The sequence below is a fragment of the Pyrgilauda ruficollis genome, unplaced genomic scaffold (assembly GCF_017590135.1).
Source record: "Pyrgilauda ruficollis isolate IOZ18807 unplaced genomic scaffold, ASM1759013v1 scaffold11, whole genome shotgun sequence".
Lineage (NCBI taxonomy): Eukaryota > Metazoa > Chordata > Aves > Passeriformes > Passeridae > Pyrgilauda > Pyrgilauda ruficollis.
In genome coordinates, this window is record NW_024509210.1 from 12,034,268 (window position 1) to 12,061,934 (window position 27,667).

Genomic DNA, 27,667 nt, shown 5'->3' on the forward strand with positions numbered 1-27,667 from the left:
GCCACCCATGGGTAATCACACAGTATGTGAGTGCCTGACTCTCCTCTTATTCTGCTTCTTCTACACACCCAAAAGAATTACTGATATAAATGGCTCTAACATCAGTTCTCCAAGACACTGCATTTTTCCCACCAATCAGGTACTGTTCCCAAGATCCTGCCTGTAGTTTTGTGGTACTGCAGTGGAAACCACCCCTCTCTCCCCACAATCAAAACTATAAATGAATTAAATTATTTCAATTATCAATCCATGCTTTAACTTTCTCTCCCCCTTTTAGTTTTTGGGGTTTTTTTTACAAAAAAAAAAAAAAAAGAAAAGAAACATTTTGTTGCAGATTATGAGTTGCCCAAGTCAAACACCAGTCTTGCTTTATTACAGTACAGACAAAATAATCAAACTTATGTGGCACCATAAGTCCCACCTGCAAATCACAAGCTAAATCACAAGCTTCCATGTTAAAGTTATATTTGATACTTACTAATGAATTATGTATGAACAAGGTATTTTGCTGGAGATTTTTTCTAAATTTTACAGCATTTTTTTTACAGCAGTGGAAATTTTAAAAATTTCAAGAGGCACCAGATTGTGAATACACTCATGTAAGAGTATGAACCATCATACCATCATTACGGTAATTACTAATTTTAACTTGGCTCAGTGTTTGAGCCCAAACACCTTTTGATAGTAGCTCCAGAGCTGGGCAAGATGCTTGCACGTGGAGAAGTCATGCCCTGTTAGGAAATGCATTTACATGAATGCCTAGAAGGTTTTATTTAACAGGACTTGGGTAGGCAAGCTGAACAACACACTGCAGAAATCCTAACACTGCAAGACCCAAGAGTCTCATGAACAAAATCAGCTGATACTCAAGATGGGTGGTTTTTGCCCTGGAATCAAAAGCAGGGTCAAGATCCACACACCACTTGACATCAAAAGATCACTTAACTTGACTTTCCTTTTTTTGACCAAGACCCCAACTTTAATTGCTTGTCCACAGTCTCTTTCATAAAGTACATTATACGTAACGTGTGATCTGAGGAAACCTCTTCAGGAGCTTGTTCACTTTGCTTGAAGGCAAATTTCCCTTGGGTGACAGGATGTCCTCATTTTGATTCTTGCGCTCTTTCTGAAAGAGAAAAAAACTCCTCAAAATATTTACCGCTGTTTATTTGCAGAGTTGATGCTCGTTCCCAGGGACTATTATTAATTGTACAGGGATGTTTCTCTTAGAAAAATGCTGTTTCTTTAAGGAACACTTACCATAGCACTTGGCTCAATAATCACAAGCTGATGACCTTTAAATGATGCAATTAATGACTGACATCTTGTGAAGATTATATCCTTCCACATTCTTAGTTAACAATGACATAAACTTCTGGTAACAACCCAGATTTTTTCTTTTTACTTTCTGTTATTTTTCATCTTTGTTTGATTCTTTGTCATCTACCAAATAAACTGTGGATAATTTTTTACTTATGCTGTCAAAGAGCAACAGTAAATAACTTTTTTAAGGATGACCCTGCTACTGAAAGAAAATGGAAACCTGAAACCAGTTTAAGGACAACTTTAGTACATATACTTACCTTTAGTCTATTTTGAAAATTATTTTATTTCAAGCTTATAATATAGTATTATTATGTTAATATATAATATCAGAAACCTCTAATTTTCAAGCAATATGAAATTTATTTTTCAAAAATGTCTGGCCTTCAAAGTCAGAAGCAGGTTGGAAAAGACCTCCAAGATCTTGAGTCCAACCTTTGACCAATGACCACCTTGCCAACTAGACCATGGCAGTGACACATCCAGTCATTTACTGAATGCCTCCAGGAAGGGTGACCACCACCTCCCAGGCCAGCCTGTTCCAATGCTTCAGCGCCCTTTCAGTGAAAAAATTCTTCCTGATGTCCAGCCTGAACCTCTCCTGGCACAGCTCAAGTCTATGTCCTTTTGTCACATCACCAGTTGCCTGGGAGAAGAGGCTGACCCCCACCTGGTAATTGTAAAGAGCAATAAGGTCTCCCTTATTGCCTCTTTTCCAGACTAAACAACCTCCAGCTATGTCAGCCCCTCCATGTAGGAACCTCTAGATCCTTCACCAGTTTCATTGCTCTTAGTTGCTCAAATGGGTCACAATCAAATTCTTCAGAGAACATTATTCTTACTCGCACACAAAAAATGACTGGAGGCTTCCTCCTTCCCTACTACTAGCCTTTAAGAACATAAAAGAGGCCTTAATTACTTCTGCCTTTGCCACGCAGTCATAGAACATCCTGATCTCCTCGGCACAAGGCGTGTCGTTGAAGTCATTCTGTTTCCAGCAGGCCATCATTACTGACATCTCCGTAATGCACGTTGCCTCTAGAAGGGAAAGACATAAGCAGAAATCTCAGGTGTTTGGGATCTCATGCTAACAACCTCCACAGTGCATAAATCTCCAAAGAAATTGAGCAAATGCATAAGAAAATCCCAGCTTTGCTTTGGACAGAGAATTTGTTGCTAACAGAAAGCAAATCGCCACAGCCACCCAGCATCTGACAGAATTTTTAAGGTAAAGGCAATGCTACGATGCAGCGTGTCTGACTCACATACGACACAAACTTAGGGTTGCAAAGTGAGGAAGCGATCCTTCCCACAGAAACCACGCGCGAATTCCATGGCCAAGCCCGGCGCTCCCCTCTCGCCCTGCGGAGCACAAGGCGCCGCCGAGCTCTGCCAGCAGCGCGGCCCCCCCCGGGCCCGGCCTGCCCCTCGCCACCGCTCCCCGCCGCCGGCAGCTCACCTGTCGACTGCTCCCGGCGGTTCGCCACCTTGTCGGCCAGCGCCAGTGTCCGGGGCGGGCGGAGCGTCGGGGGCCGCTTCTTGCTCCGCCACTGCCCCGACACCCAGCGCGTCACCCAGGCGGGGTAGGCGGGCGCCGCCATGTCCGCGCGCGGGCGCCTGAGGGCGCAGCCGCCTGCCCCGCCCGGCCCAGGAAGGCCAGGGGAAGTGAGTAACGCCCTCAGCTTCCGCCTGGGCGGAACCCGTGCGGCGCTGCCCGACAGTCCGCTACCGACAGCTCCTTCTGCGGCTGAAACAGCAAAGGAAGGAGCAAACGCTCTTCATGATTGTCTCAAGTAATTCAGATAGAATTAAAGGAATCGCCGAATGGGCGAGGCTGGAAAGGATCACAGTGGGTCATCTGTGCTCAAGCAGGGTCCCAGAGCACATTGCAGGATTGCATCCAGACACTTACGGAGTATCTCCAACGAGGGAGGCTCCACAGCCTCTCTGCGCTGTTCCAGTGCTCGGTCACCTGCACAGTAAAGCTGTTATTCATGTTCAGATGGAACTTCCAGTTTCTGCCCATTGCCTCTTGTCCTGTTGCGCAGCACCACAGAGAAGAGCCTGGATCCCTCCATCCCTTGGACGCTCTCCCCTCAGATACTATAGACATGGATGAGGTCCCTCTCACTTGTCTCTTCTCAGGTTCTTCTGCAACTGTATGGAAACTCTTGGTGCTTCAAACTCTCATCACTTAGCTCTCAGCCCTTCATTTTCTTCCATTACAGCTGGATCTCCCCTGCATTGTTCCTACTGTTCCTTCCAAGAAGATACTGAAACTGCTGCTTCCAAAATGGCAGCATCGTTCCCACAGCCTTATACTGAGTGGTGGAAAAAAACTCTTGTTCCCAGAAGTTTCTTCCCTAGGTCCTGGAAGTCCTCAGCTGATCTGGCAGGATCAGGAGTGCTTACGTCCCCAGCCGAAAAAGGCAGGCAGTACAGAAGGCACAGGAGCATTCCAAGGGCTGGGATACAGGTCTCTGCACAGCAGGAGGGACAAGGTAGATGCACAAAACTGAGGAGTCAGACACTGAACACTGGGGACACAAAGCACTCAGATCCTTGTCATGGAGCAGTTCCTGAATATGCCATTTTACCACTGTATCAGAACAGCTGGAGTCCCCTGACCATATTCAGAAGACTAAATCAAAAATTCTTTTCTTTGCAATTTTTTTTTTTTCCACAGGAGGCTGATTTGGATTAAAAAAAATTCAACCTCTTAGACATAAAACCCAAAGCACACCCCTTTGCCTAGTCAAGAAGTTAGAGACTTCAGAAATTCTGTTAACTTGAGCTAAACATCACCAGATGTTTACCACACTATTCTCAATATGGTTACTAGAATTTACTGCATCTGCTGACAATAAATCCTGGTATATCCAATTCTATAATTATTTTTGTGTTACTTTTAAAATAGTATATACTTAGAGTCCAAATTAAAAAGAGTATGAGAAGACATGTTTAAGTAAACAAAAGATATTATTTTCAGCTCTCTTTTGGTAGTGCATTTTCATCTCTTAAGGTCCAAATTCAAACTTTCTGGAAATTCAGAAATATTTTGGTAAGCAGGATGTTGCTCTATTCCCATTTTTTTCTGAAAAGACAGTAAACAAGCTTTGAGCTTCACTATCAGTAGAGAAGAAAGCCTGTTTTCGGCTGGCACCTTCAAATTAGGCCAGAGGGCTTGCACTGTACAACTCTGAACAACAGAGACTTTGAAAATCCCAGACAGGGACATGAAATACATTTCAGTATTCCCATTCATGTGAGGTTCAGCTATTCTTGGTTTTGCCTCTTCTAGCTACCTTTCCTACCTTACTGCTAGCTACCCACCTTCCCCTGCTGCATTTGCCTCCTGCAATGTCTAACTAGATGGGCAAGAAACAGTAACAAGACAAAAGTACTATGATGTAAAAGCTGAACTGCACTCCCTGTAAATCAGCCTCTCTTTTTCCAAATTACATTAGTTAATGGTGGCAGCACCTTCAAGTCCTTTCACCTTCAAAAGCTCATCTCTCATTTAAGTAATTCCAAGAAAAATGAGGTGGGGGAGGAGGGGAGGCTAAGAAAGAGAAAGGCAAACTACACAAGGAGAATTGTAATAGCTTCCTGTAAGTTACTGCTGTCTGCACTAGAACTAATTTTTTGGCATCAGTCCTGTATTGGAGCCTCAGCATAAGAGTTTCCCAAGCAGACAGAATAAGGTACATGATGGTGTCTGCACACACCATGCAGAGATGTCTGTAGCAGGACACAGTTTTATTATTAAACAGTATTTTTTAATATTACACATTAATTTTAAGGAAGAATGCAGAACTACAAAAAGGCCGTGTTATTGAATAGCCAAATGTCTCTCTACAGGCTGTATTTTGTACAGCTCATAGCACCAAGTCACTAATGGATGGGACAGAAGTGCTGACTTTATAGGGACACTCAGAAACTAAATTCCCTCAACAGTGAGCCCCAGAGATGTTTTACTGGTAATCTTGAATGTACAACTATAAAAACCATGTAAAGCTTTAGCTTTCACTAATTAGTATTTACAACTTTTTTTCTTGTATTGACACATTTAAAGCTGAATCCTAGCTTGAGTTTCAGCTGGTCAAAACCAAAATGAACCATAGAGTTTAAACTATTGATATTAGACTTGAAAAGAATACATATCACAACTGAATAAGGGCCACATATGATGCTACAGTGAATGCTATGTCACAATTAAAAACAATGCTAGCAATGCTGTGATAAAATACATCCTGTAAAATGAGACTGCTTTCTTAAATACCTCTTTAAGAGATGAGAAATTACACCATGTATTCTTCACTTTCTGGTGTAGTTATGTAAAACATCCAGACAACTACCTAAAAATCAGTTAAAGGATGAGGCTAAGAAATCTGTTGTATTGTCAAAAAAGAATAGAGTTGATATCCATGTATTTTTGACTGCCTGGATCCAGCTTTCAGGTAAATTCCACTATATTCACACAAACTTATCCTGAATGCACCATACCAGTTCATAATGCCCTCACCAACAACACTTTATTCTCATCTGTCTCACCCTGACCTCCTTAAACCAATTTAATTAGAGATGCCTTAAAATTTAAAGCACTTCCACTTTAACTTTAGCAATGAAAGCAACCAGTTTGCTAAGATTCCAGGTGGGTCAGACTTAACTCAACTCCTGCCTGCTGAGCTATTGTGTTTGGACTGTATTAGTACTTAATGCTCTTACCAGCACAATGTATTCATGCACTCACAACTGGATGTGCCACACCCCATCCCAACTCCCACAACAACCCTTATCCTGTGCTATCTCGATCAGATCAGCTGCCCTGCATTTTCCTGTCACCCTGAGTAGTTCTGAGCTGCCATCCCTAATTCCCAGGATATAGGAAACTCAGCCCATTTCCACTGCAAATTACCTGTGCCTGCTTATTTGCTCAGAGATGCCACAAAGTATTATCATCTGCTTTGATCCATTCCAAGATCCCAGAACCATCTCTAGCTGAGACACTTGCACATTAAATGGGTCTTTTCTGCAGTAAAAAATGTATTTAACAGCACACAAATTAAGATGCTAGTGGTGTCAGAGTTCTGGAACAAATCCTGTTGCTCCACTCCTCTCTATCCTTCCTAATCCCTCTGCAGGGCCATATATCTCTCACTGCCAGCTCTGAGACAATGGACCATAAAGAGAGGTACAGTTAAAGCCTGATGTAGGCTTTGGCTCAGTTGGTCGTATCACTAAAAGGATTTTATCTCTGATTAATTTCAGCCTGTCAGTAGAGGTCTCTGGTCTCTATGCAGAATGAAGGAACCTGGCACCCTGTAGGTTTCCAATTAATACAACTTCCCAGAAGGTGCCTGGAGATCCATCAATAGCCTTAATTAAATACAACCAAATAGATGACAACTAATGATTAAGGGAGTGGCTCTCTTGGGACTATTGCTGAAGAGTGTGTATGGCAGGACAGCAAGTGAGGCAGATGGCTGCTTGTCTAACACAGCAATGCCTGTTAAAACTCTGATGGCTGAGTTTCAATTCAATTTATCCTGTCCCCAGTCCTTTAGAGTTGTTCTTCCACACCACTTCAAGTGACCCTCAGTCAAAATGCAAGAGGAGCATTTCTGCTGATTCACTTTGCAGACCATTTCCAGAGAAAGCAGCTCATTCTCCTTCCCCTCTAAACCTATATACATCCACTGTTGCTTGGATCTCATTCTACTCATCATTAGAGAGGAACCAGAGATCTTTCAGTTTGAAAATTACTACAGTGCCTGAAATAAGAAAAGGCAACTCTTTCTGAACTCCTTTTGAATTCCAGAAAACATAATGTTAGGTATCAAATCAATATTCTTCAGTGAGGTTATATGCTTCCTACAAATTGCAGTCCTTGCTAAAGGACAGAAAACGCAGACTACTAGTTCAGTAAATAAAATAATCATCTTCTAACTGAAAAAATAGGCAACACGTGGTATCAGAGTTTTGGCAGAAGAATGAGAACTGAGGCTTGCCCAATCAGTGCAACGCCTTGGACTGCTAGATTTTTAACCTTCAGTCAGTTATTTGTTTCTCATCTCTCACCTCTGAGAGGGCATACATTTATTCTAGCTTGTCAAGTCAATTCTGAGACACAGCATTAATAGAGTCTACTGGTGTTTCATGTGAGCAGTAACGAGGAGATATTTATTTTTAGAACAGTAATGCTAGTGAACAAAGCTATCCTGACAGCTTTGAAAGCCTCCCTCTAGTCACACAGTAAACAGGCACAATGCATGACAAGCAGTACAGCCGCTCACCCTAGTCTGCAGGATCCTGTCAAAGCGTTTACACAGATAAATATCTTCAGTATTTGGTACCTTGCCTGATTAGTCTCAGTTTTTATGAATATGGGTACCTGCACTGTAAGAACATTATTAAGATAGATGTTGAATCTATCATGTTCAGTCTGAGTATCACGTAGCCTTCCAGTAGTCAGAATACGAGTGATGACATTCAGCCACCATCTTGCTGGTTTGGATTTAAAGCAGTGAGAAATCCAGTTAGCTGAGAACAGAAATCAGGAAACTTTTTCCAAAATAATAATGCTGTAGTGACCTTCTTCCTTGTCTGCATTCAGATGCTTGCATTAGTAGAAAGACAGCTAGGAGGGTAAATTGAATTCACTTTGGCTATGACTGGCAGTACACATTGCCAGTATAGCAACAGCAATCCTTTCAAATGCATTATTAAGTAAATTAATTGAAACTCTTCAAGGGTATGAGACCCAGCTTCTCCTCCTGTCTCCCCAAATAACAGGAGAGAATGAAAGCAAAACCATGGTAAAATGTTTACTCAACATTTTGTAGTCCTTGCTGTGCAGAGCAGTAGATGCTGTGAAGGTCAGTCAGCAGCATCGAACACAACTGCAACCACAACTCTTTATCCAGCTGGGCAGGATTCCCACCTCTCCTGTCCCTGCAGAGTTTGCCTGGCAGCTACACAAAGTATTCATACCACGCACTGAATAAATATTCTAGCCTTAATTCTTGCACACCATACATAAAAATTGAAATAAATTTATTATATTAATAGAGGCCACAGATACATGGTTTATAAATCATGGAAGTATTATGACATAGAGGAGATGAAAACTAGTATGATCTATGACTACAGAAAAAAACACTGCAGATACAGCAGAAACAAGGCTTGGGTGAGCTTCACAGCAAAGAGTGGTAGCTAATACTCATTATCTTTTGAGAAGTTCACCACCTCTAAGACTGTAAAAAACAGTTAAACCTAGGAAGACACTAAAAACTCAGAAAAGAAAGCTATCAAATGACTTGTGACTCAACTACAAACTGGAAGGTATACTTTGACAACCAGATAAAATCCATAGAATATCTGTAATCAAGTTACTTTCAGATCTGTACTCTTTCTTTTCTTCCTTAAGAAGACAGATGACAATCAGAATGGTCAACTTGGCAACAGTCATCAAGCTCAAAGCAACAGCCTTCTGTAGTACAGACAGAGCAAAGCAACAAAGAAACCCTGCAGGACTAACAGAATAACCTTGTTGGCTGTTGATTGTAATATACTGAGTACAGGAAGTATATAGTGGTGAAGGAATACTCAGTTGTGAAATAGCTAAAGAAAAATCAGGGCTCCAAGGAAGAAGTTTTTACCTACTTTGCTAACTACTATTCAGCTTGTACCACCATATCTTCAGTGCTACTGTTAGCTGAGAAACATGCTCATGTTGCGGAGCAGGAAGACAAAATGGGCCTTTGGACATCTCACCAAGGACTAAGCAGGTGCTGATGCACGTAGCTACACTGGTACTTCCTCCTGTTACTCCTGTAGGGACAGTGCACTAAACGTAGCAAGTCTAATTTTGGCAACAGTAGATACATTATATTAAAGACTGGGAAAGTATTATGAATGCTGCACTTCTGAAAAATCTGCTTAAATTACAGGATAAAATAGGAAAAGTAGCATGTGGTAGCACCTGGTTCTTACTTTTTATGTTTAGTACAAAAAGCAAGATCACAATTTCTCCTGTCTATTCTACCAAACATTTGAATAAGAAAGTGTTTGGAGATACAGCTAATTAAGAGAATGCAGTTAAAGAAGACTGAATTATTTTCTATCCAGAAACATGAAATGGAATAACTGAAGGCATTAATTCAAACAACTTAGCTAAATATCATTAACTTGTTTAGTAGAAGTAAATATTCAGAACTAAAGCAGCCTTAATTTGTTTTATTTTAATTTACTTCTCAAGCAAGTGGCCTCTTCAATCCTGAATACACATCTGTAATTTTTGATCTGATTTGAGTAATCCAGTTTAACAATTAACTAAGATATATTCTCTTCATGTTTCCTGAATAACTGAAAAAAGTAACTTAAACTGATAAATGCATTTTAGCTGAAGAATCATTTGAGATGAGTGATCTTCACTATTAGAGAAGAGAGATAAAAAACCGTTCTTCTCTTAAAAACAATTAGGTGACAACAATGTACACTGCATGCATTTTCTACATTTATAAAAATCCAGTGATGGTCATGGGTCTGAAGTCTTTGCTGTCAAGATTGATTGCCTGATTTTAAAATGGCAATATCGTTATGTCACCTGAGAGGCAAACATTGAGATGATCATTACCTATACTGATATTATACCTGTAATCCCATATCTATAACATTATGAAGGGGAATTTGAGGGAAAACAAAAAGATATTAAGTGAACCATACAGCACTAAGCAATAGACAGTAATGTAATTAGGCAGAGAGTGTAGAGTCACTGCTGTTCCTAACTTTTACTGACAGACATCAGACTTCCCACAGCAATGCATAAACTGCCTTACAAAATCAAATTACACAACAGACTGTAGACTTTCATTACCAACGAACTGTCTTAAGCACAGAAACTCTGGCTCCTTAGTCAGTAGTTAACTTCTGAAGGAGGGGAAATGGAGAAAGAAAATAGCAATATACCATCAGAGACATCACTGCAGTGTGGCCATATTTGCCTGTGTGGTTAAACCTTTGGCCCTGAATTAATTAGTTTCCCCCCACTGCAAGATGAATTATTTCAGAAAGATACCCACTATGGCACGGAACAGTGGAGTTTATTTATACCTGTAAGCAACACAGGCTATGCAGCAAGGAAGATCAATCCACATGTTGACACTCAGGAACTCTGGTTGCAGACGAGGATCACAATGTGTTAAGATCAGTAGAGATACAAAACCATCTCAATGCATCTGGCTCTGATCACCCATTTCAGCATACAAAGATTTCAAGACTTGTATCCAAACTGCAGGGACCACTGGAAAGGCACCATTGTGAAAATGTATTTGTCCTTGCAGAAAGCTGCTCAAAAGGAAAAAATCCAAGGCCTCTGAATTGCTAGCATTAAGAAGATAAATTAGTAAATTGAGATTACAGATTTCAGATTTGATGGAAACTTAAAAGAACCAAAGTATAGAATTTTTTTTTGTTCTACACAATACCAGATAATACATTTTCTGATGTGAAATACCTTGTTGAAAGTTGCAACTTAAATAATTTGTTCTCCCATCCCGTTGTATATATGATCTGCTAAGTCATCAAAAGAGAAAAATTAGGCAGAGAGTTAAGTGACCTCCCCATAGTTATTCAGCTATTCAGTTATTTAGCTTGAAAAGGAGGAGTATTTGAGGCATGTTACTTGGGGAGAAGAGACTTTATTGCAGCAATTTCATAAGGCACGATTGCTCTTCACAGATGTGTCTTTTGTAATTCCTTTACTGGAAAAGCCATTTGTTACTAACAACTAAAAGTACATCTTAATGAACAGAATATGTGATTGATAAAATACTTAAAAAAACAACTAATATTCTGAAGATTTAAAAAATCCCTGAAATAACTTACGGCACTTGAGCAAGAGCCTGAAGTCATGTAAGATACAATATAAGTATAGCAAATGCAGAAAGAGAGTAAATTCCTCTTTTGCCCCACATGTTGACACCTGCAAGCCAGGAGTGGCTTCACACCACAGAGCTGAAACTCAAACCAAAGCAGTTACTAACATTTCCACTGCTGAAATCCAATCATAACAGAAACTTACTCACTTCATGCACCAGAAAAAATTGTCTCTGTGAGAGTTTTTTTGGTTTTGTTTTTTCAAGGCAAACATTTGAAGTGAGTAAGAATTCACAGTCTCAACTTGCAATGCAATTTTCAAATCAAGCTCTTACAAAGATGGGTCAGTGTTGCCTTGTTGTCCTCTTAAGAAAAATCTCATGCATGTAGTCCCAAAATCTTCCCTGATGAGACTCATTGCGATGAATCATAGCAGTGAGGGCCTCACCCTGATCAAGGCTTTGCCAATAATCCTGCAGCCACATTTCTTTCCAACTGAAACAACAAAGAGACACCATCACAAACAATTAAATAACCCAAATTAGTCTGCAGCTGTAACAGCACTGAAACCATATTTTTCTTTCCCTTAAGATGAAAATAGGCCCAGAGATGGTCATAACAAAGTATGTTGTTAGTGTGCCACTGTGCTCCAAGTCATTTAAAGAAACTTGCTTTGAAAATTCTCTGTAGCAAATATAAGTTCACTGTTAGCTTTACAACATTCTAGAAATATCAGCATATACCATCACTATCATGTTAACTACAGAGACTAAATTACTATTTGTAGAGAATAAAAACTTCTATTAAAATAAAATCTATCACAGAGTACTTATATTATTTTGAGAGTAGATTGTAGTGATTAACCACAACGTGACACATACAACTGCTTGTTCTACAGCTTTTTTCCTTAAGCTTATTTGGGTGTGAAACCCAGCAATCCAAATACAAGTGAAGCTGCAAGCAATAAGGATTAAGAAACCACATCCCCACATATACAGCTAAAGGTGTAATAGTGCTCCAGCTACACATACCTACACAGAGAGAGATTCTGATTGCAGCTGCATTCTGACAATTCAGCGTATCTATTGACTCTAAAAACAAATTACATCTGGGAATAAGGGTTACAGAGCATGCAAATGTGTAGTGCAACCTTACTGTAATTGGGTATATGCTCTAATGTAAACTCCTTTGTTGTCCTCTGAGTTCAGAAGGCTCCAGAACCACAAGTTCCAGTGTGTGTTTATAGTCAGACCTTGCATGTTGCATATAGTCTATCACGTGTATCCCCACTAGATCTGTGTCATTTTTCCACAATAATGTTTTTCTAAACTAACAAAACATAGACTGGCTCAGTAGGCATTCATCTAAATTGATAACATAGTTAAATAACATTACTGTCAAACTCAGACAAAAATATGGGCATGCTTAGCTAATGATTTGATGGCAATTTTATGCTATTGTTACACCAGTTAGAATTATAAGTAATCATGTTCCATTTTGCAAATAAAAATAGATAAAGCTTAGGTGCTTATCAGATAGAAACTACTGTATTTCACAGGAGATGCCCACAATCATGCCTTAGAAACGATGGACACATCTTTATAAAGTAAATAGCAGTGAATGTAAAAGCTTCCCTGAACAATTTTTCCAGACACATCTCATGCCTGAAGATGGGGAGGGTAACAGTGAGACACAGAAACTTCCCTGGGATGAAACTGTAGCTTGAATTATGGACCAGCTGTTCAAAGCTCCCTGCTGATGACTTCTGTGAAGAGTGATGGAAGCACCAGAGCCTGCACGTGGCACTGGCAGCAACTCTGTGTGTGTGCCTTCACAGGTACTTCTCTACTGCCACCTGATGCTCAAACAGAAAACCTGTGGAGTTTGACCTCCTATCAACTCTGGAGTAGGGTGCTGCATAGCACACTACAAAGCAAAAAGCCATTTTGCTACCGAGACTGAGAAAAGGCATTACCATTAAAAAGCTCCAGTAGATCAGTCAACCAACAGAAAACAAGGGACAAGAAGCTGCTCAATCTATTTTCTCTCCTGCACCTCCTAAATAACTCCTTCTCCTAAACTCTCCTTCTCCTAAATAACTGGGATGGCATCCTTGAACACAGCCAGAGTTTTGTCACGCAAAACAGCATTAAGTCTTGTATTCTGGGTGAGCCTAATTTCTGCTCTGAAGTCTACAGGAGTCAACCGGGTCTGGAGTGAACATTGGCAACCTCATTCTTAACGCAGTACTTTGTAAGGAGGCACAGAGCTGCTTTTGCCTGAGGACTGACAAGCTTTACCACCACTGTACTGAAAAACATCCCTCCCTCAAGCAAAGAGGCTAAAATAGACAAAGAATAACCCCACTGCCTGAGGTAACAGAGCATTTTAACAGAATATTCTGAGTGTCACACTCCACTTTAACTGCTAGCACTACTGTCCAAGCCTCTTGTTCAGCCTCAGTGCTACACAGCAGGACCCCCTACACCACCCACAAGACGTACTACAAAATGTAACTGGAGAAGTAACAAGAACTCCTTTAAGTACAAAGTGTTATTAAAGTTACAGCTCCTTTTACTCGAAGCTTTTTTCCCTTCAAAAAGCATAATACTAGCACATTACCTGTCTCCACCGGAGAGGTCTTCAACACTTCCAAACCCAGGGGTTGGCATAGGACATCCCATGTGCTTGAACTGAGCTATATGAGGTCTGGGAGCTGGAATTTTTCCATGAGACTTCTTGTGTTCCTGCTCCTCTTTGACTCGGGTGTTCTCTTTGTCACAGATGAAACACTCGAAGCCATTCAGGTAATTGGGCAGAGTCATGTCATTCACACCCCACTCCCGCTTCTCTAAGCTCTCTAGCAAGAACTGGTTTTTGATTCCACCGGTGTTTTTATACTCTAGATACTTCAAATATTCCTCTCCATTCTTGTCCAGGAAATTAAGATACTTTGCCAGCTCTTGGGGGCTGTCAAAATCATCTATAAGAATGATGGAGAGGTTGTTTGGCATCCAGTCCCGCACGGCTGGGGAGCCTCGGTACACTGGGACAGCACCCAAGTGCATGGGACGCCACAGCTTCTCTGTCATGTAGTCGTCACATATGGCATTCTCCAAGGCCAGATGGAACTTGTACCTGGCAATAAAAGTCATAAATTCAGAATCTTCTGTAGTGGCTGTAGAAGTGTCTCTCAGTCGCTCACTGGGGAGCTCACGGTTATGCAGGCATTTACCATAGGAGTCAACCTAAAATAACAAACAGCATCTTTACAAAGTGATTTGTTCCCCTGGAACTTGTTTTCAGACCTTGTAGTTCTTGTAAAATTCCTAACTTGGATCAGCTCATAGGTACGTTAATTTAGCTTCGTTTCACTCCAAGGTCTTTCCCTTGAGACTATTCCTAGAGTCCAGGTTCTACAAGCTTTAGAGAAAACCAAGTGCTAGTTTCAAAAGCAACATAAGCCACACTACAGACTGAGGGACAAGGGGAGCGTGCAGATGCCACCCAAAAATGTATTTATTACTGGATACATCAGGAACTGACAAGTAAAGAAGTGCATTTGACTCACATGTCAATTTAAGCATTCTCTTTCTACTTAAGACATATAGTGCTTTTCCAAGCAGTTATTACACAGAGTTCCAGCCAGTCCCAGCAAGCTGATAGAATTTTTCCATTTGTTAGACTGAGAAAAATTGATACAGGGAGCTAAAAGAATACTGTCTAAAAATACAAGACAGCATGCTTGAGCTGGAACCTGCACCATACTTTGAGAAGACCGTAATTTTAAAACATTTCTTTTGCCTTTGCTTCACTACTCAGTACATGATGACCTTACACAATAACTGAATCATGACCAATAGAAACAACAGAAACCACGAGAAAAAAAAGTCTCTGGCAAAGTCTAAAAACAGATTTTTTTTTTAAATCAATCTAATATCCTTTAAACTTTTTAAGAGAAAAAAATGCAGTATGCTTTTTTCCTGCTTGGAAGAAACATTATTTTACTTTATGAAGCTAATCACCATCAGCTGTACCATAGCAGTACCAGCCATCATAGAAACAACATGCTCCTACCACAATACAGGTAAGGAGCAGATTCTCACAACAGAGCAACCTGCCTTTTAACTTCACTCCTGTACTTTCAAACGAGAGCGAGCCTTGTAAATGGACAGCCTTCCTCTATCCTAACGTCAAAGAGATGTCAGTAACTTCTAGCACTTGATCCACAAGACCGAACTTATTCAGGCTTTGCCCAGCTTGTGACTGATCCCGAGTACGGCCAACTCCACATCTAACATCTGCATCAGGCCTACCTACTGACATGCGGTGTAGTCTAGATCACGCTTTGGGAAGGAATACAACTAGTTTTTCTGTCCAGCTTGTAGTCAGCATGCATCCCGTTATGATTCGTGTCTTGGCTAAAAACAAGGACAAACAAACCCCATTAAAACGAGGCGGTAGAGGGGAGCAGCCAGGCGTTCCCAGCTCCAACAGCAGCACCACGCCACAGCTCCCGTGCACTCAGCCCACCTACCTGGATGTACTTCATGAGCTCCCGCACGTAGCGGTCCCTGTCCGAGGGCACATCGCAGTGGGACTGCATGTACAGCACCGGGCCGTAGCCCTTCCGCCGCCACGCGTCCTTCTCGGCCAGGGGCACGGCCGGGGCCCGCAGGTACGCGGTGCCGGGCAGCCACTGCAGCGTGAGCGGGTAGTCGGACTCCCGGCGGAAGGTGGCCGTGTAGTTGAAGAGCCGGATGCCGGGCGAGTGCGAGAGCACGTAGTTGTTCATGGGGGACTCCTCGTGGAAGAGCGCCCAGGTCTGGTGGGGCAGGCGGGGCAGCGGCGCCTCGTACGCCCTGAAGTCGGTGCCGTAGAAGATGAGCGCCTTGGTGCGGCGGTGCCGGGCCACCCGCCGGCTCCGGGTGACGAGGCAGGAGCCGCGGGGGCAGTCGATGCGCTCCGTGTCGCCGGGAAAGTGCGGGAAGAGGCTCCCGCTCCACCACAGCAGGATGGGCAGCGCCTTGTTGCTCCGCGTGTCGTTGTTGCCGGGCCCACGGTACGACGAGGCGGCGACGAAGGCCGCGCCCGGCGGGACGGCGTCCTGTGCCCACACATCCGCCCCGCACGGCTCGGCCGGCTCCTCCGCGGCCAGAGCCACTCCTGCGCTCCAGGCCAGCGCCAGCGTCACCCACAGGCCCGCAGGCCCCCATCCCGGCCCGGCGCCCCCCATGCCCGGACCGTGCCGCGGGCCCGCCCCGCCGCCCCAGGAAGCGGCGCTGGGCCCGCCCCCGGTGGTGCCGTCACGGGGCCGGACGGGAGCAGCACCGCTTTCCCCGCCCCTCTCAGCTCGCACTGTCAATGCGCCTTCGAAGCGGCTCGGAGGGGCAGCGACGCGTACCCCTGCTCTGGCGGCAGCCTTGCTGCAGCGGCCCGACAAGGTGACCTATTCGCAGCTCCCTCCCAACCCCACTGTAGGATGGCTGAGGCTGCTGTAAGCCTCGCTGCCTCTACCGCCCCTGCATCCGTCTGCGCTAACAGCGGCCCCCGCAGTACCTGCAGCTGACAGCGATGGAGCCGAGCTGCTCCCGGAGGCACAGCATGCCGCGACTGAACGCACCTGCAGAGAGAGGGCTCCTGGACCAAGCAAGCGGTCAGCTGTTACAAGAACGAGCCCCCAGCTCAGCTCCTGTTGGAGACCATAAAGGGGGAGAACAGAAAACACCTTTTACTAACAGAAATCTTCTGCTCAGTTTTTTGGTCGTTGGTTGTTTTTTTTTTTTTTGGTTCTTTTTTTTTTTTTTGTTTTGTTTTGTTTTTGGTTTGTTTTTTTGTTTTTTTTTTAATATCTACGGGTAATTTTAAAGCTCCCTTGAAAGCTGCTTTTCTATACAAACCTTGAATAATTCCTACAGTATTAAAATATTCTGTAAATGGGAAAGTGGTTTTGGCTACACTATGTAAATCCAACAGCCATATTCTAAAATTACCACTCAGTTGCTCATTTACACAATTGCTAAAAGCTTCACATTAACTTCTTAAGAGACAATATGATATGAATTATCAGTTACAATACAGGACATTAGTTGGTATGGACACAAGGCAAAGAAGTATTTTCAGCTGTGTTAGAAACAAGTTAAAGAGGGAGTAGTTTTCCTTTCCTTTGAAAAGTTAGGTGTAGACACTGCTTGGGCCTGCTCCAACAGCACCACAGTGTCCTCCACCTGGGCTCGGAGAGAAGGTAACAGACATGGGCTCTGCACGGCAATTTCCAAAGCATCAGAATGTGCTGCACAATTTACTCCACATGATTAATGTACAAGATACACAAGGCCCATCATTATCACACCAGTTCTGTGGCAGATTCTGGACATAATGTACATTCTATTTGAGAGGAATCTCAAAAATACTTGACAGCAAATTTAGCATTATTGGATATTTAGCAATGATTGTCTTGTGCTTTCATACAGATTTGTTATAAGGCTATCAGCAAACTGTACAACAGCAATATTCACAGGTACAGTCAAGATAACACTGCCAGTTCACTCTGAATTTTATTTTTGCAATTAGCAACACTCCCAGCAAAAAACCCTACAGCCCAACCCCCCCAAAAAAACCCCAAAAAACCACCAACCAAAAAAACCTCTCCAACCAATTCACCCAGGTACCCTTAACTCTGAAGTATGAGCTCTTTTAAGACTGCTGAAGTCATTGAATTGACATTGGCACAAGGTAAGGGCAATATTTGCCTAAGTAGACCAAAACCCCCCACACAGTCAATGACTCAAGCTGTGTCACCAAAAAAGGGAATTTCTTTGTGAAATGGAAGTTCAGACAGGGCAGAAAGTCAAAAACCAATCACCTAAATAAAGGAACACTGAGATTAAACAGTACCTTTTGTCTGTTGACTCTTGTTGAATTTCTTATCGTTCAGTGCGAATAACAACAATGACAAAAAAAGACTGAACTTGGTTAGTAGAAGATTGGACTGTAAAGGATCAATGAGCTAGACTTCAGCCCTTCCCATTTCCCCCCCTCCTGCAAAATACAGGGTTTGGAAAAATAAGCAGTGTTTATTTACTAACAATGACATAAAATACATCTTAATATATTTTTATTTCTTTACAAATTAAAAGATGCATTGGAAAAACAAGTGAAGAAAATGAAAGGTTCATTCATGATTTCATTTCCACCCCCACACCCCCCAATATTAATACTAGAAATTAGTATTTGTGGAAGTCTGTGGTTGCTGTGCATTATATTCCTGGGAAGTTCTTTTTTTCCCCTCTGATTAAAAATCCTCTAGATTTTTTGGTTGGAGGCAGTACGTGGAGTAAAAAGACAGCCACATTCATACAAAACCGCTGAAAGTTCTGTCAACTACTTCTTTAAAGAGTTTCTACATTACAATTTTCATGTTTCCCTTTCTGTGTAGTGATGGGAGGGAAGACAAACTAGCAGCATTAGAAGAAAAATGGATTTATATACATGCTACAGGATATGGAACTAAAACCACAGCCAGATATTTTTCTGATCTTAACAAGGACTTTCCTATGAAATATCAAGCCCAGATAACATGTTCTCTAATCCATCCACATTCTTCCTTTCACTTTTAGTGCTATTGGTAGCTTAAACTCCTGGGTACTGGAAGAACACCTGTTAAGTGTTCAAGTTAAAATATACAAGCCCCCTTTCAAAAGTGAATAAACAAAGCCCTTAGAATTCTGAATTTGATTACACTAACTCCCTCTTCACAGGAGTCTTCTCATCCACGCTTGCAAAATGGAGCAGCAGAGCAGCCAAAGAGGATGGATTAATCTGTCTGAGGTATTTTAGTTTAACAAACAAGCTTATAAAAGGTTTTGTGCAAGCTGATCAGTAGACAGAATGTAGAGGGTATAAACATCCAGTAATGAAACTCTTTGCTATGGCCCAGGTGCTGTTAATAGCCAAAATCAGGTACTTGCAATACCTATTACAATACAGTCTAAATCTTAAGGTTTTGTATCCCCTTCCTTGTGCTCCAGGGTACAAAGCAATCTAATTCATGTCAGAATAAATAAAATTCCTGCTTGTTGGCTATGATTCACAAAAAATATGGTTGAAAATGGCCACTTCCTTATCATTCAGTTCCTACACAGTCCCTCGTCACCTTGTTAGAAGTATTTTCTGCTTAAGGTTAAGAAGCTTTTGTTCCCACCACCATCTGACAGACAGGTAAACTCTGCAGGAGAGGTCATGGAACATGGATTGAGGAGGACAATACAGAGCCGTGCAATGAGAAGGAAAGGAGTCACCACACAGGTCAACAGGAAGTACAGTCTCTACCCCTACACTGTTCAGAAGCTGTTGATTTTTGCCCACTTAACTACTGATTACTCCATTACAGTTCTGCACACCAACTCATAGTACGGGGAAGATTGTGGAGAGAAGTTTGCCCTGCTGCCTCCTGCCTCACCACTCATTTCATGTTTCATGGCTTTCTGGTTTGGACAGCCACATGATACATCTGTGCTCTGACAGATCATGCTTCCCTCTTTAAAGGAGACATGAAATGTTTGGCTGCTCCAGCTCCCATCACCTGACCTGCCTCTCGCCCTCCCCACCTGTGCATCCTCTTCACACTTGGAGCATGCACACACACCCACACAAATGCACAGCAGCTACCAGAAGTTTTGAACAGTTATCGCTTTTTCACCCAATGTTGAATCATGTACAGTGAACTGAAAAAAACCCTACATTCATTACAACAGGATTAGCGAGCATGGGGTGGGGTGGGGGGTGAACTCCTGCCAAGCACAGGAAACAATTTAGATGCAAATAAAAGACCTGGTATCAAAGGCCTTTTTTTTTTTTAGCCCTCACCAGGAAAATATTTCATCTCTCATATGGGATTGGGAAAGGTTGAAAGGATTTCTGCTAATGCAATGTGTATTAAAAATTATGGAATTGTACAGATTTCTATGTTGTCCTTTTTGAGGGCGCTGGGCCTTCTGATCAGGTCATTAGTGGAGACTGAAATGTCACTGCTGAGTTCTAGCACCACTCACTCCTCTAGCTCAGTAGCTGCCGAATCTCCTTGTGCATGTGACACAGGAAGTCCACATATGAAGCCCCCCCACTCAGGCTCTTGTCCTCCACTAGAAAGTGTTTGAACAACATTTCCAGCTTATCTTCTTGCTTCACGATTATCAACTACAAGACACCAAACAAAACAAGAAAAAACCAACAGTGAGTAGCTATTAGAATTAATCTTCATGAGGAAAATAGAGCAAAAAGCTAAATGCTCAAAACTCCAAAAATAGCGAGCCAGAATGGCAGCATATACGGCTTATGTGCTTTGACTTCTGTAACTCAGCTGGGTTAATCCTCAATCCTTTCTAAACAGAAGGAAAATACCATATATGTAGTTCATATAGTAGTGTATTGTAATAGGTCTGAAAAAAGGAAGTTTTAGAATTATGGTAAGCACAAAACTCCAAAACTAGTGAAATTTGTTTTCAGATTCTTGAAAACTTTGAATAACATTTATGAGATTGGGAAGAATAAATTCAGGACTGCAGCATTACCAGGCATCACCTGACTCTACCATGAGGGAAGGAGATTTAAAGCAGTAAATGGGGCACATTTTTACCTTCATGTAGCGGGATCTCTGCCCTTGAAGCATATCAACAATAGATCGAACTTTCTTTGAAAAGGGGTTTTCCAAGACTGGCAGAGTACTCTGGAATGAAAGATATCCAATCCCCATTAGTCTTGGGAAGTAGAGCAATGTTAAACAAAAGTCAGCAATTTTGGCATACTGTACAAGGGTAGAGAAATATCTACCCCCATTAGCACACAATGTCTTTGACTTCAACTACTTAAAAGAGACTATAACATGAAATAAGAATTAGAGGTCAATTATTTTTTCAATTGAGATATCAAATGTTCTCTTCACAGTTAATTATATGACTAGGCAAAAGCATGCCTGACATGCCCAGACTATCAACATTTCCACTAGTTTCGCACATCTGTGCTTCTCTCATTTCTATTATGAAGAATGAAATGCTATTTTTTCTACTGGCTTTCTCGCCGTTTTAAGTTTTGGGTGACTACCACACTCTAGCTCCCACACTGCCATCCAGCTCACCAAGGCATTGCTAATTTGACTGAAGGATGACACTCCAAAGAGGTTCTGGATCAGGCCTTGCTGCACGTTGACTCCCACCCACACAAAGATGTTCAGCCCATTCTCCAGAAGGTAGATGTCACCCTTGGAGAGACGCTCCTCGGAGTTCCGAATGGCTGCTGGCAAGGAATCACTGTCAACATCTGCTTTGGTCTGTTTTACAGGGAAATAAAAATTAAAGTAAAATAAAAGTTATAAAACAAGAACATCTTAGGAAGTCCTGAAAATTTCTGCCATGAAGACCCCAATGATTCTCTAATTTCTAGGACTCTCAAGACTGCAATAATTGTGACTGAAGTAGCATTTTCCTTAGTTTTCTTTCTCAAAGTGACACAGAAGCAGAGACTCTTGGTCAGCAAAAGAGAACACAAGGCTTCTGTGAAAAGACTCAAGTTCAAATATCACCTCCTGGAGTAGGAATGTAATTAGTTTTTAGTGTTATTCCAGCAACTATGGCAATGAAAAGTCAGAACAGCAAATGGAGTTACCCTGCAATAATGAAAATTACTATAGAAAGTTGTAAGCTTTAGGACTTTTTAAAAAGACTATGAAAGGGTCGAAAGTGTCTTCTTTGTCACTAGTCATATGCTTACAGCTCAGGAAAAAAGTATTCCCCATGAAATTCACAAGGTGCAGTAATGTTGAGCAAAATTAAATGAAATATCCCAACAGATGGCAGATCCCCAAATACTTCTCAAATCACTTTCCCTCGCTAAAATATAAATGCCAGTCCTTAAGATGAGTCAGTGAGACAAAAGCAAGCCTCAAGTGCTAAGCAGATCTAGAATTACTCACCAGGGGCAAAAGCCTAGGATAGAAGAAAACATTTGTTTCAGCCACGTCCATGGATGTCACTAACTGACGGATGTAGGCACGGTCATCGGTTGTGACCTCTGGGCCGGGCTGAAGAACGTCACTCTTCAACACACAGTTCAAGTACACAGGAAGCAGCTTCATGCACTCGGGGAGGATGAGCTAAAAGTCACAAGCAGACAGAAGCTGATCAGCTGTCTTGCTGAATAAGCTTATGTTTGACAAAATGAGACTTGTATGAACCAACAAAGTGTGGTACAGCCATGAGGAGTGAAAGTTGATAGTCTACTTATATCACGGACTGCAAAAGAAACATAACACCTTTCCCTGAGGCAGGCAGTGCTCCCTGGGCTCCAGACAGATGCCCAAGAAGCCATTCTCAACTATAGTTTTACTTGTAGTAGTGTATCTAGTTTCCTGAGTCTAGTCTTTGCAAATTTCTGCTGAGGAAAGTAATTGACTTTTTTTGAGCAGGCTAAGTAAGAAGAAGCAGTCATCACTTTTTAATTTCCAAGCTTGGGATTCAAGTGAAAGCACTGGAGTTTACCTGGCCAGCGGAAGAGGGACTAGCACAGTTCTTTCGATAGCAGGCTAGGATCTGGGCACACTGGTTGATCAGTGCATCTCGTACAGTCTTCACTGGACTACTCAGGACTCCACGATATGCTGCACAGAGAGAGGACAGAGATGGACTACTGTCAAGTGATTGCTCAAGAACAGCAAAACCCCAACATTACTTCAACAAAGGAAATCTAAACAACTATTGTTTATGGAAGCCTTATTCTTCCCACTTCAAACTTGTAGGAAAATGACAATATATTCCTATTGAAAACCTGAAGAAGCTGATTTACTCCCTTTTATGACACAATCTTGAACTCTCTATCTCCTATGTACTTAAAATATACTGATCATAATTGAAAGTATGGGGCTCTATAAAAACTTCTTTTATAGACTGGCCATTTTCCATTAATGGTCTGAAAATTGACTGTTTCCTTAATTTTAATGGCAATAAACATCCACAACTCTCAATCTCTGTTGGATTTCTAGGCTTTTACTGCAAGCTAGAAAGGGTAAATAGGGTACATGCATAAGTGTATGATATTTAACTCATATCTATAAACCAGGGCCACCATTTCCTATTGTGAAAGCAAAATTCTGCAACAGTTAAGGAATGAACTGGAACAGCCCAAAAATAAATACAAAGATGAATTCAGACAGCTGGCAATACAAACTGTTATTAAAAACATTTGGAAAATAATTTGTATGAAGAATAAGCCCATACCCTCCTTCTGTACCTCTCATCCTAAGCAGCAATACAATCATCACAGCTTTATGCTCTTTCCTATAACTGACTGAAGTATCAGAACTACCACCTGACATTTGAAGCAGGAAGAATAAACAGGTGTCATTGGGTGACAAAACAGGTATTTTAGCAGTAGTTAAAGGCTGCAATTCTGGTTTCCATATTTACCCTTACCATACTTAGCCAAGTAGTTGATGAGGGTGTCAGTCTCACAGTTGCGATAGAGGTCAGCAAGCTGTGTGCAGCAGTTCAAGGAGAGATTGTGAATGCGGAGTCGTCGCTGTCCTGCACAACTTGTATACAGCAGAGCACACTGCAGGAGACAAAAATGCCAGGAGACACAGAAATGAGGTCCTGCTACAATAAGAAGGACAGGGTTAGAATACACTTTATCAAAAGCTAGAACTCAGATGCAAAAACAAATAAGGTAAGTATGTAAAAGACTCAGATGACAAGCTAAAGGTACATGCTAAGAATCAGGGTCAATGAAAGGTAACAAGCAGCAATTTTAGCAGCTGTATTAAGGGACATAGTCTTAGAAAACAGGACTGTGGTTTGAAGCAGTCTAGGTCACCCTCAGAACAAGTATGCTGGAAGGGTATGGCAAGATGCAGAAAGAAAGAACAAACAATTCCTTGAAGAAGTGTCTAATAATTCAGTTCAATTACCAACTAACTTCTTATACAAAGCCTCCCCCCTCACCTGAAGCAGTGCACCACTATCTTCACTCAATTTATCATCATGCTTGAATTCCACAGTTATTGTTTTATCACAGTCCAGACCTGCCATCTCTACATCAGTTGTGTTGCTCATATAGAAAGCTCCAAAAAAGTCTGTTGCTCTAATACCTAAAAGAGGGAAAAATCCAACATGAACCACCATTTTCAACAGAATACCAAGATAGCCAGCCTTTTGACCCTGACACCAAGTTATCCTGACAGATTTCAGCAGGGATCTTTGCAGTCTCAACTACAGTCTCAGAATTCCAAAGCTTTAGCAGAGCTTTTGGGATAGCCTAGTCACCATGTGTTTTATATTATGGGAACATTTCTTTCTGAAATGAGACATGCTTGAAGTGGTCAATTCATTACGATTCCTCCATGCTGACACCCACCTGTGCTTGTGCGCACTCTCATTACAGCATCAAATCCCACTTCTTTCTGGACATCCCTTCTCAAGTCATTCAGGAATCTGTACTGGTCTGTCTCCAGCTAGAAGGCAAGCAGTAGTTGAAGTTTCACACTTTCATAAATCAGACCGGCTTCATAAACCATAAAGTAATTTAAAACCAGATATTTCCTCCTGTGGTCTTACTTTAGAAGTCACTGATACCAGGCTCAATGGCCTGCTAATAAAATATTGTGCTAAGAGGTAACAGCCTAGCTCTTCCTGTTGGGTTTTGTTATTAACAGAGATGTTTGTATAAAGACACAAAGCTACCAAATAATTTTGCTGATTATCTTGAAATTTAAGTAGCTGATTATCAGAAATTTAAGTAGTTACTTCCAAATAAGTATTTCTTCACTATGATTCCCACTAAGAAAAAAAGAACTCTCAGCTAAACAATAATTCTTACTTGGATCCGTCAGAGTCACTGTCACACCTACCTGGAAATACGCATACTTATAAATGGAGCCTCCTGTCTGGTAAGGTACCACACCCAGCGTGGCCACATCCAAATACTGGTTTGGAAACAGGAATAGATCCACACAGCAGCCCTGGGCCACACAGTCCTTGGCCAAGTTGTTGTAAAAGCTCGTCTGTGGTTGAAACAAAGTCTAAGAAAGGAAATCAGAGATGACATCAGAATTTTGTGTAGGAAAAGGAAAGTGAGATCCAGTTTATAATCCCAGTCAATACTCTTATACTTTCTTTCTTCAGGGAAAGTAGAATCATCTAAATTCACCCTGACTCTGCCTTTCAAGAACTGTTAATTATTATGAAAATGACTACACATTTTGCTTTAATTGTAAATTCAGCACATTTACTTTAATCCAGATTTTGGTATTATACCCTGTGTAATAATCTAGAGCTAACTCTTCTTGTTCTCAGACTGGAGCTGTCCTTATGATGTCTAGTCTCCATAGCCCTCCTTGGGAACAGAAGATAAAAGTGGAATGTTAAAAGATATTAGCTGGAACAGTTATAGTATGTGCTATCCTTGTAATTTTTTAATGCTGTTTCAGTTATTTTATTCCATAAAATGCAAAATATTCACCCTTATGTAAGGATTATGCAAACCATTATTACCTTCTCCTTATCTGTGTTGATCAGTTTCCTATCATCCCTGTTCTTCAACTTCCCCGGAGCCTCTGCGATGGGCAGAGAGGTGTGGAAAATGAAGAGCTTGCCAGCACACTCAGCTGCCTGCACGAAAGTGAGTGCAATAACAGAGGTCAGAAACATTCACAAAAATTATAAGGGAAGCTGTGATTCAAGCAACCTCATCAATCTTTTAATGTCAGGGTGATTTTACCAGACACTCAGGCTCACTGTCACTTGGTTATGTGACTGGTGTCCAACAAAGAAAGCACAAATTACTGGTCATTTATAGAAGAGCAAGTGTGAGTTCTACTGGATTTGCGATAATTCCACAGCAGGGAAAAAAGGACTTTCTCCAAGGAGACAGAACAGTAAGCAGCACCCAGATACAAAAGGTTTTGTGCAAACATGTTGCATTGTCTTCTTCCCTGATTTGCAGCTACTGAATTTGTGGAAAAAAGTCACAGAAATGGCAAAGAATTTGTAATCTGAGCCTCAACCGATCAGTAATTTTAAATCAACACGCTATGCCAACATTAGCTAATGTTTAATAGGTTATTTTCTCTGACACATGCAGTATGTAAAAAGTCAATTAGCAATTTTTACTATTTCTTGATTGAACAATTGTAACAAAAACTGAGTTTAAGAGAGACTTTTAAGAATCATTCCCCCTGTGCTCAGCACTGGTGAGGCTACACCTTGATGTTTTGGGCCCTTCACTACAAGGACTGAAGGACTGAGATGCTGTAGCATGTTCAGAGAAGGGCTATGGAGCTGGTTAAGGGTCTGGAGCACAATTCTTGCTTGAGGAGTGAGTGAGAGAACTCAGGTTGTCCAGCCTGGAGAAAAAGGAGGCTCAGAGGAGATCTTCTTGCTCTCTACAACCTCTGAAAGGAGGTTGTAGTCAGGTGGGAGTCAGCCTCTTCTCCCATGTAATATGAGATAGGACAAGAGTAAATGGCTTCAAGCTGCAGCAGGGGAGTTTTAGATTAGATATTGGGAAAAACTTCTTAATGGAAATGGTTGTCAAGCCCTGGAACAGGCTGCCCAGGGAAGTGGTGGAGTTAGCACCCCTGGAGGTATTTGAAAGATGTGCAAAGTGTCACATAGTAACATGGTTTAGTGGAGGATTTTGCAGTACTGGATTAAAGGTTGGGCTTATCGTAAAAGCCTCTTCCAACAAAAATTATTTGCTGGCCGATGTGACAGACAAATAGAGCTTTGTCACCAGTTTGGGGTGAGGTCACACAGGCAATCAATTTCATCAGTAAATACAAATCAGAGTTAAACCATGCATGTAATTATGTCTGGATGAAGTACTAGAATGGAAGAACTTTAGGAAAAGTTTGTTTGGTTAGCACATTGCTGCAGGCAACTTCAACAGATGATATTCTCTCCTTTTCTTTAAGATTCTACCAGAGTACAGGATTAAAAAGACACCAAACTACACAACACCTCCATGAGACTTAACAGATTTCAGCACCTGTTTTTTAATGCTGGAGGGTTTTATTTTTCCTGTAGGTTCTATAAACTGTTTAAAGCAAAACCCAGACAGACAACTGAGAGTAAACCATGTTCTTGCACTTTGAAAACAATTATTTAGAAAAGAATTGAGTAAAGAACATAGAGATAGCTGCACAAAACAGGTTTTATGCACTTCAAGAATGAGCCAAATACTCCCTACATGTAGTGTACTACAAGGAGCTTACAAAATCTTTAGAATTGTCTTATTAGTGTGTGTTAGTGGAATATGAATTTCAGAGTACTTGGCTGAAACAATTTGTCATAAAAATGCATTTACTAACCTTCAGTGCCTCCAGCCCTGCTTGAATCACAGGTGCAAAAACAGTTTCTGTTTCTCTCGTGTCTGCAAACATTTCTGGAATCTGATCCAGCAAACTAGCAAAGAACAA

General features: G+C 41.5%; 3 protein-coding genes across 8 annotated transcripts in view; all 3 read right to left on the bottom strand.

The window, feature by feature from the left end:
* Positions 1-351: 351 nt before the first annotated feature.
* Positions 352-2,979, bottom strand: CHCHD1 (coiled-coil-helix-coiled-coil-helix domain containing 1). Its single transcript, XM_041474301.1, has 3 exons — positions 2,783-2,979; positions 2,243-2,361; positions 352-1,126 (listed from the first exon to the last, which is right to left on the bottom strand). The coding sequence occupies exons 1-3, from the start codon at positions 2,922-2,924 to the stop codon at positions 1,016-1,018; spliced, it is 372 nt and encodes a 123-aa protein (XP_041330235.1). The 5' UTR covers positions 2,925-2,979; the 3' UTR covers positions 352-1,015.
* Positions 2,980-11,004: 8,025 nt separating this feature from the next.
* On the bottom strand, positions 11,005-16,584 carry FUT11 (fucosyltransferase 11). The gene is made up of 3 exons (XM_041474286.1): positions 15,740-16,584; positions 13,825-14,450; positions 11,005-11,697 (listed from the first exon to the last, which is right to left on the bottom strand). Exons 1-3 carry the CDS (start codon positions 16,436-16,438, stop codon positions 11,547-11,549), a joined length of 1,476 nt encoding a protein of 491 aa, XP_041330220.1. The 5' UTR covers positions 16,439-16,584; the 3' UTR covers positions 11,005-11,546.
* A 1,678-nt stretch (positions 16,585-18,262) lies between these two features.
* The window catches only part of SEC24C (SEC24 homolog C, COPII coat complex component), a 38,223-nt gene continuing 28,818 nt past the window's right edge, over positions 18,263-27,667 (bottom strand). For all 6 annotated transcript variants that reach the window (XM_041474260.1, XM_041474234.1, XM_041474252.1 and 3 more), the window contains 11 exons: positions 27,560-27,653; positions 25,743-25,859; positions 25,100-25,270; positions 24,607-24,703; positions 24,195-24,340; positions 23,667-23,805; positions 22,737-22,855; positions 22,172-22,351; positions 21,338-21,529; positions 20,840-20,929; positions 18,263-20,400 (listed from right to left, as the gene is read on the bottom strand). In XM_041474260.1, coding sequence (XP_041330194.1) covers positions 20,260-20,400; positions 20,840-20,929; positions 21,338-21,529; positions 22,172-22,351; positions 22,737-22,855; positions 23,667-23,805; positions 24,195-24,340; positions 24,607-24,703; positions 25,100-25,270; positions 25,743-25,859; positions 27,560-27,653 — 1,486 coding nt within the window. In that variant the 3' untranslated portion in view covers positions 18,263-20,259. The remainder of the gene's footprint in view (positions 20,401-20,839; positions 20,930-21,337; positions 21,530-22,171; positions 22,352-22,736; positions 22,856-23,666; positions 23,806-24,194; positions 24,341-24,606; positions 24,704-25,099; positions 25,271-25,742; positions 25,860-27,559; positions 27,654-27,667) is intronic.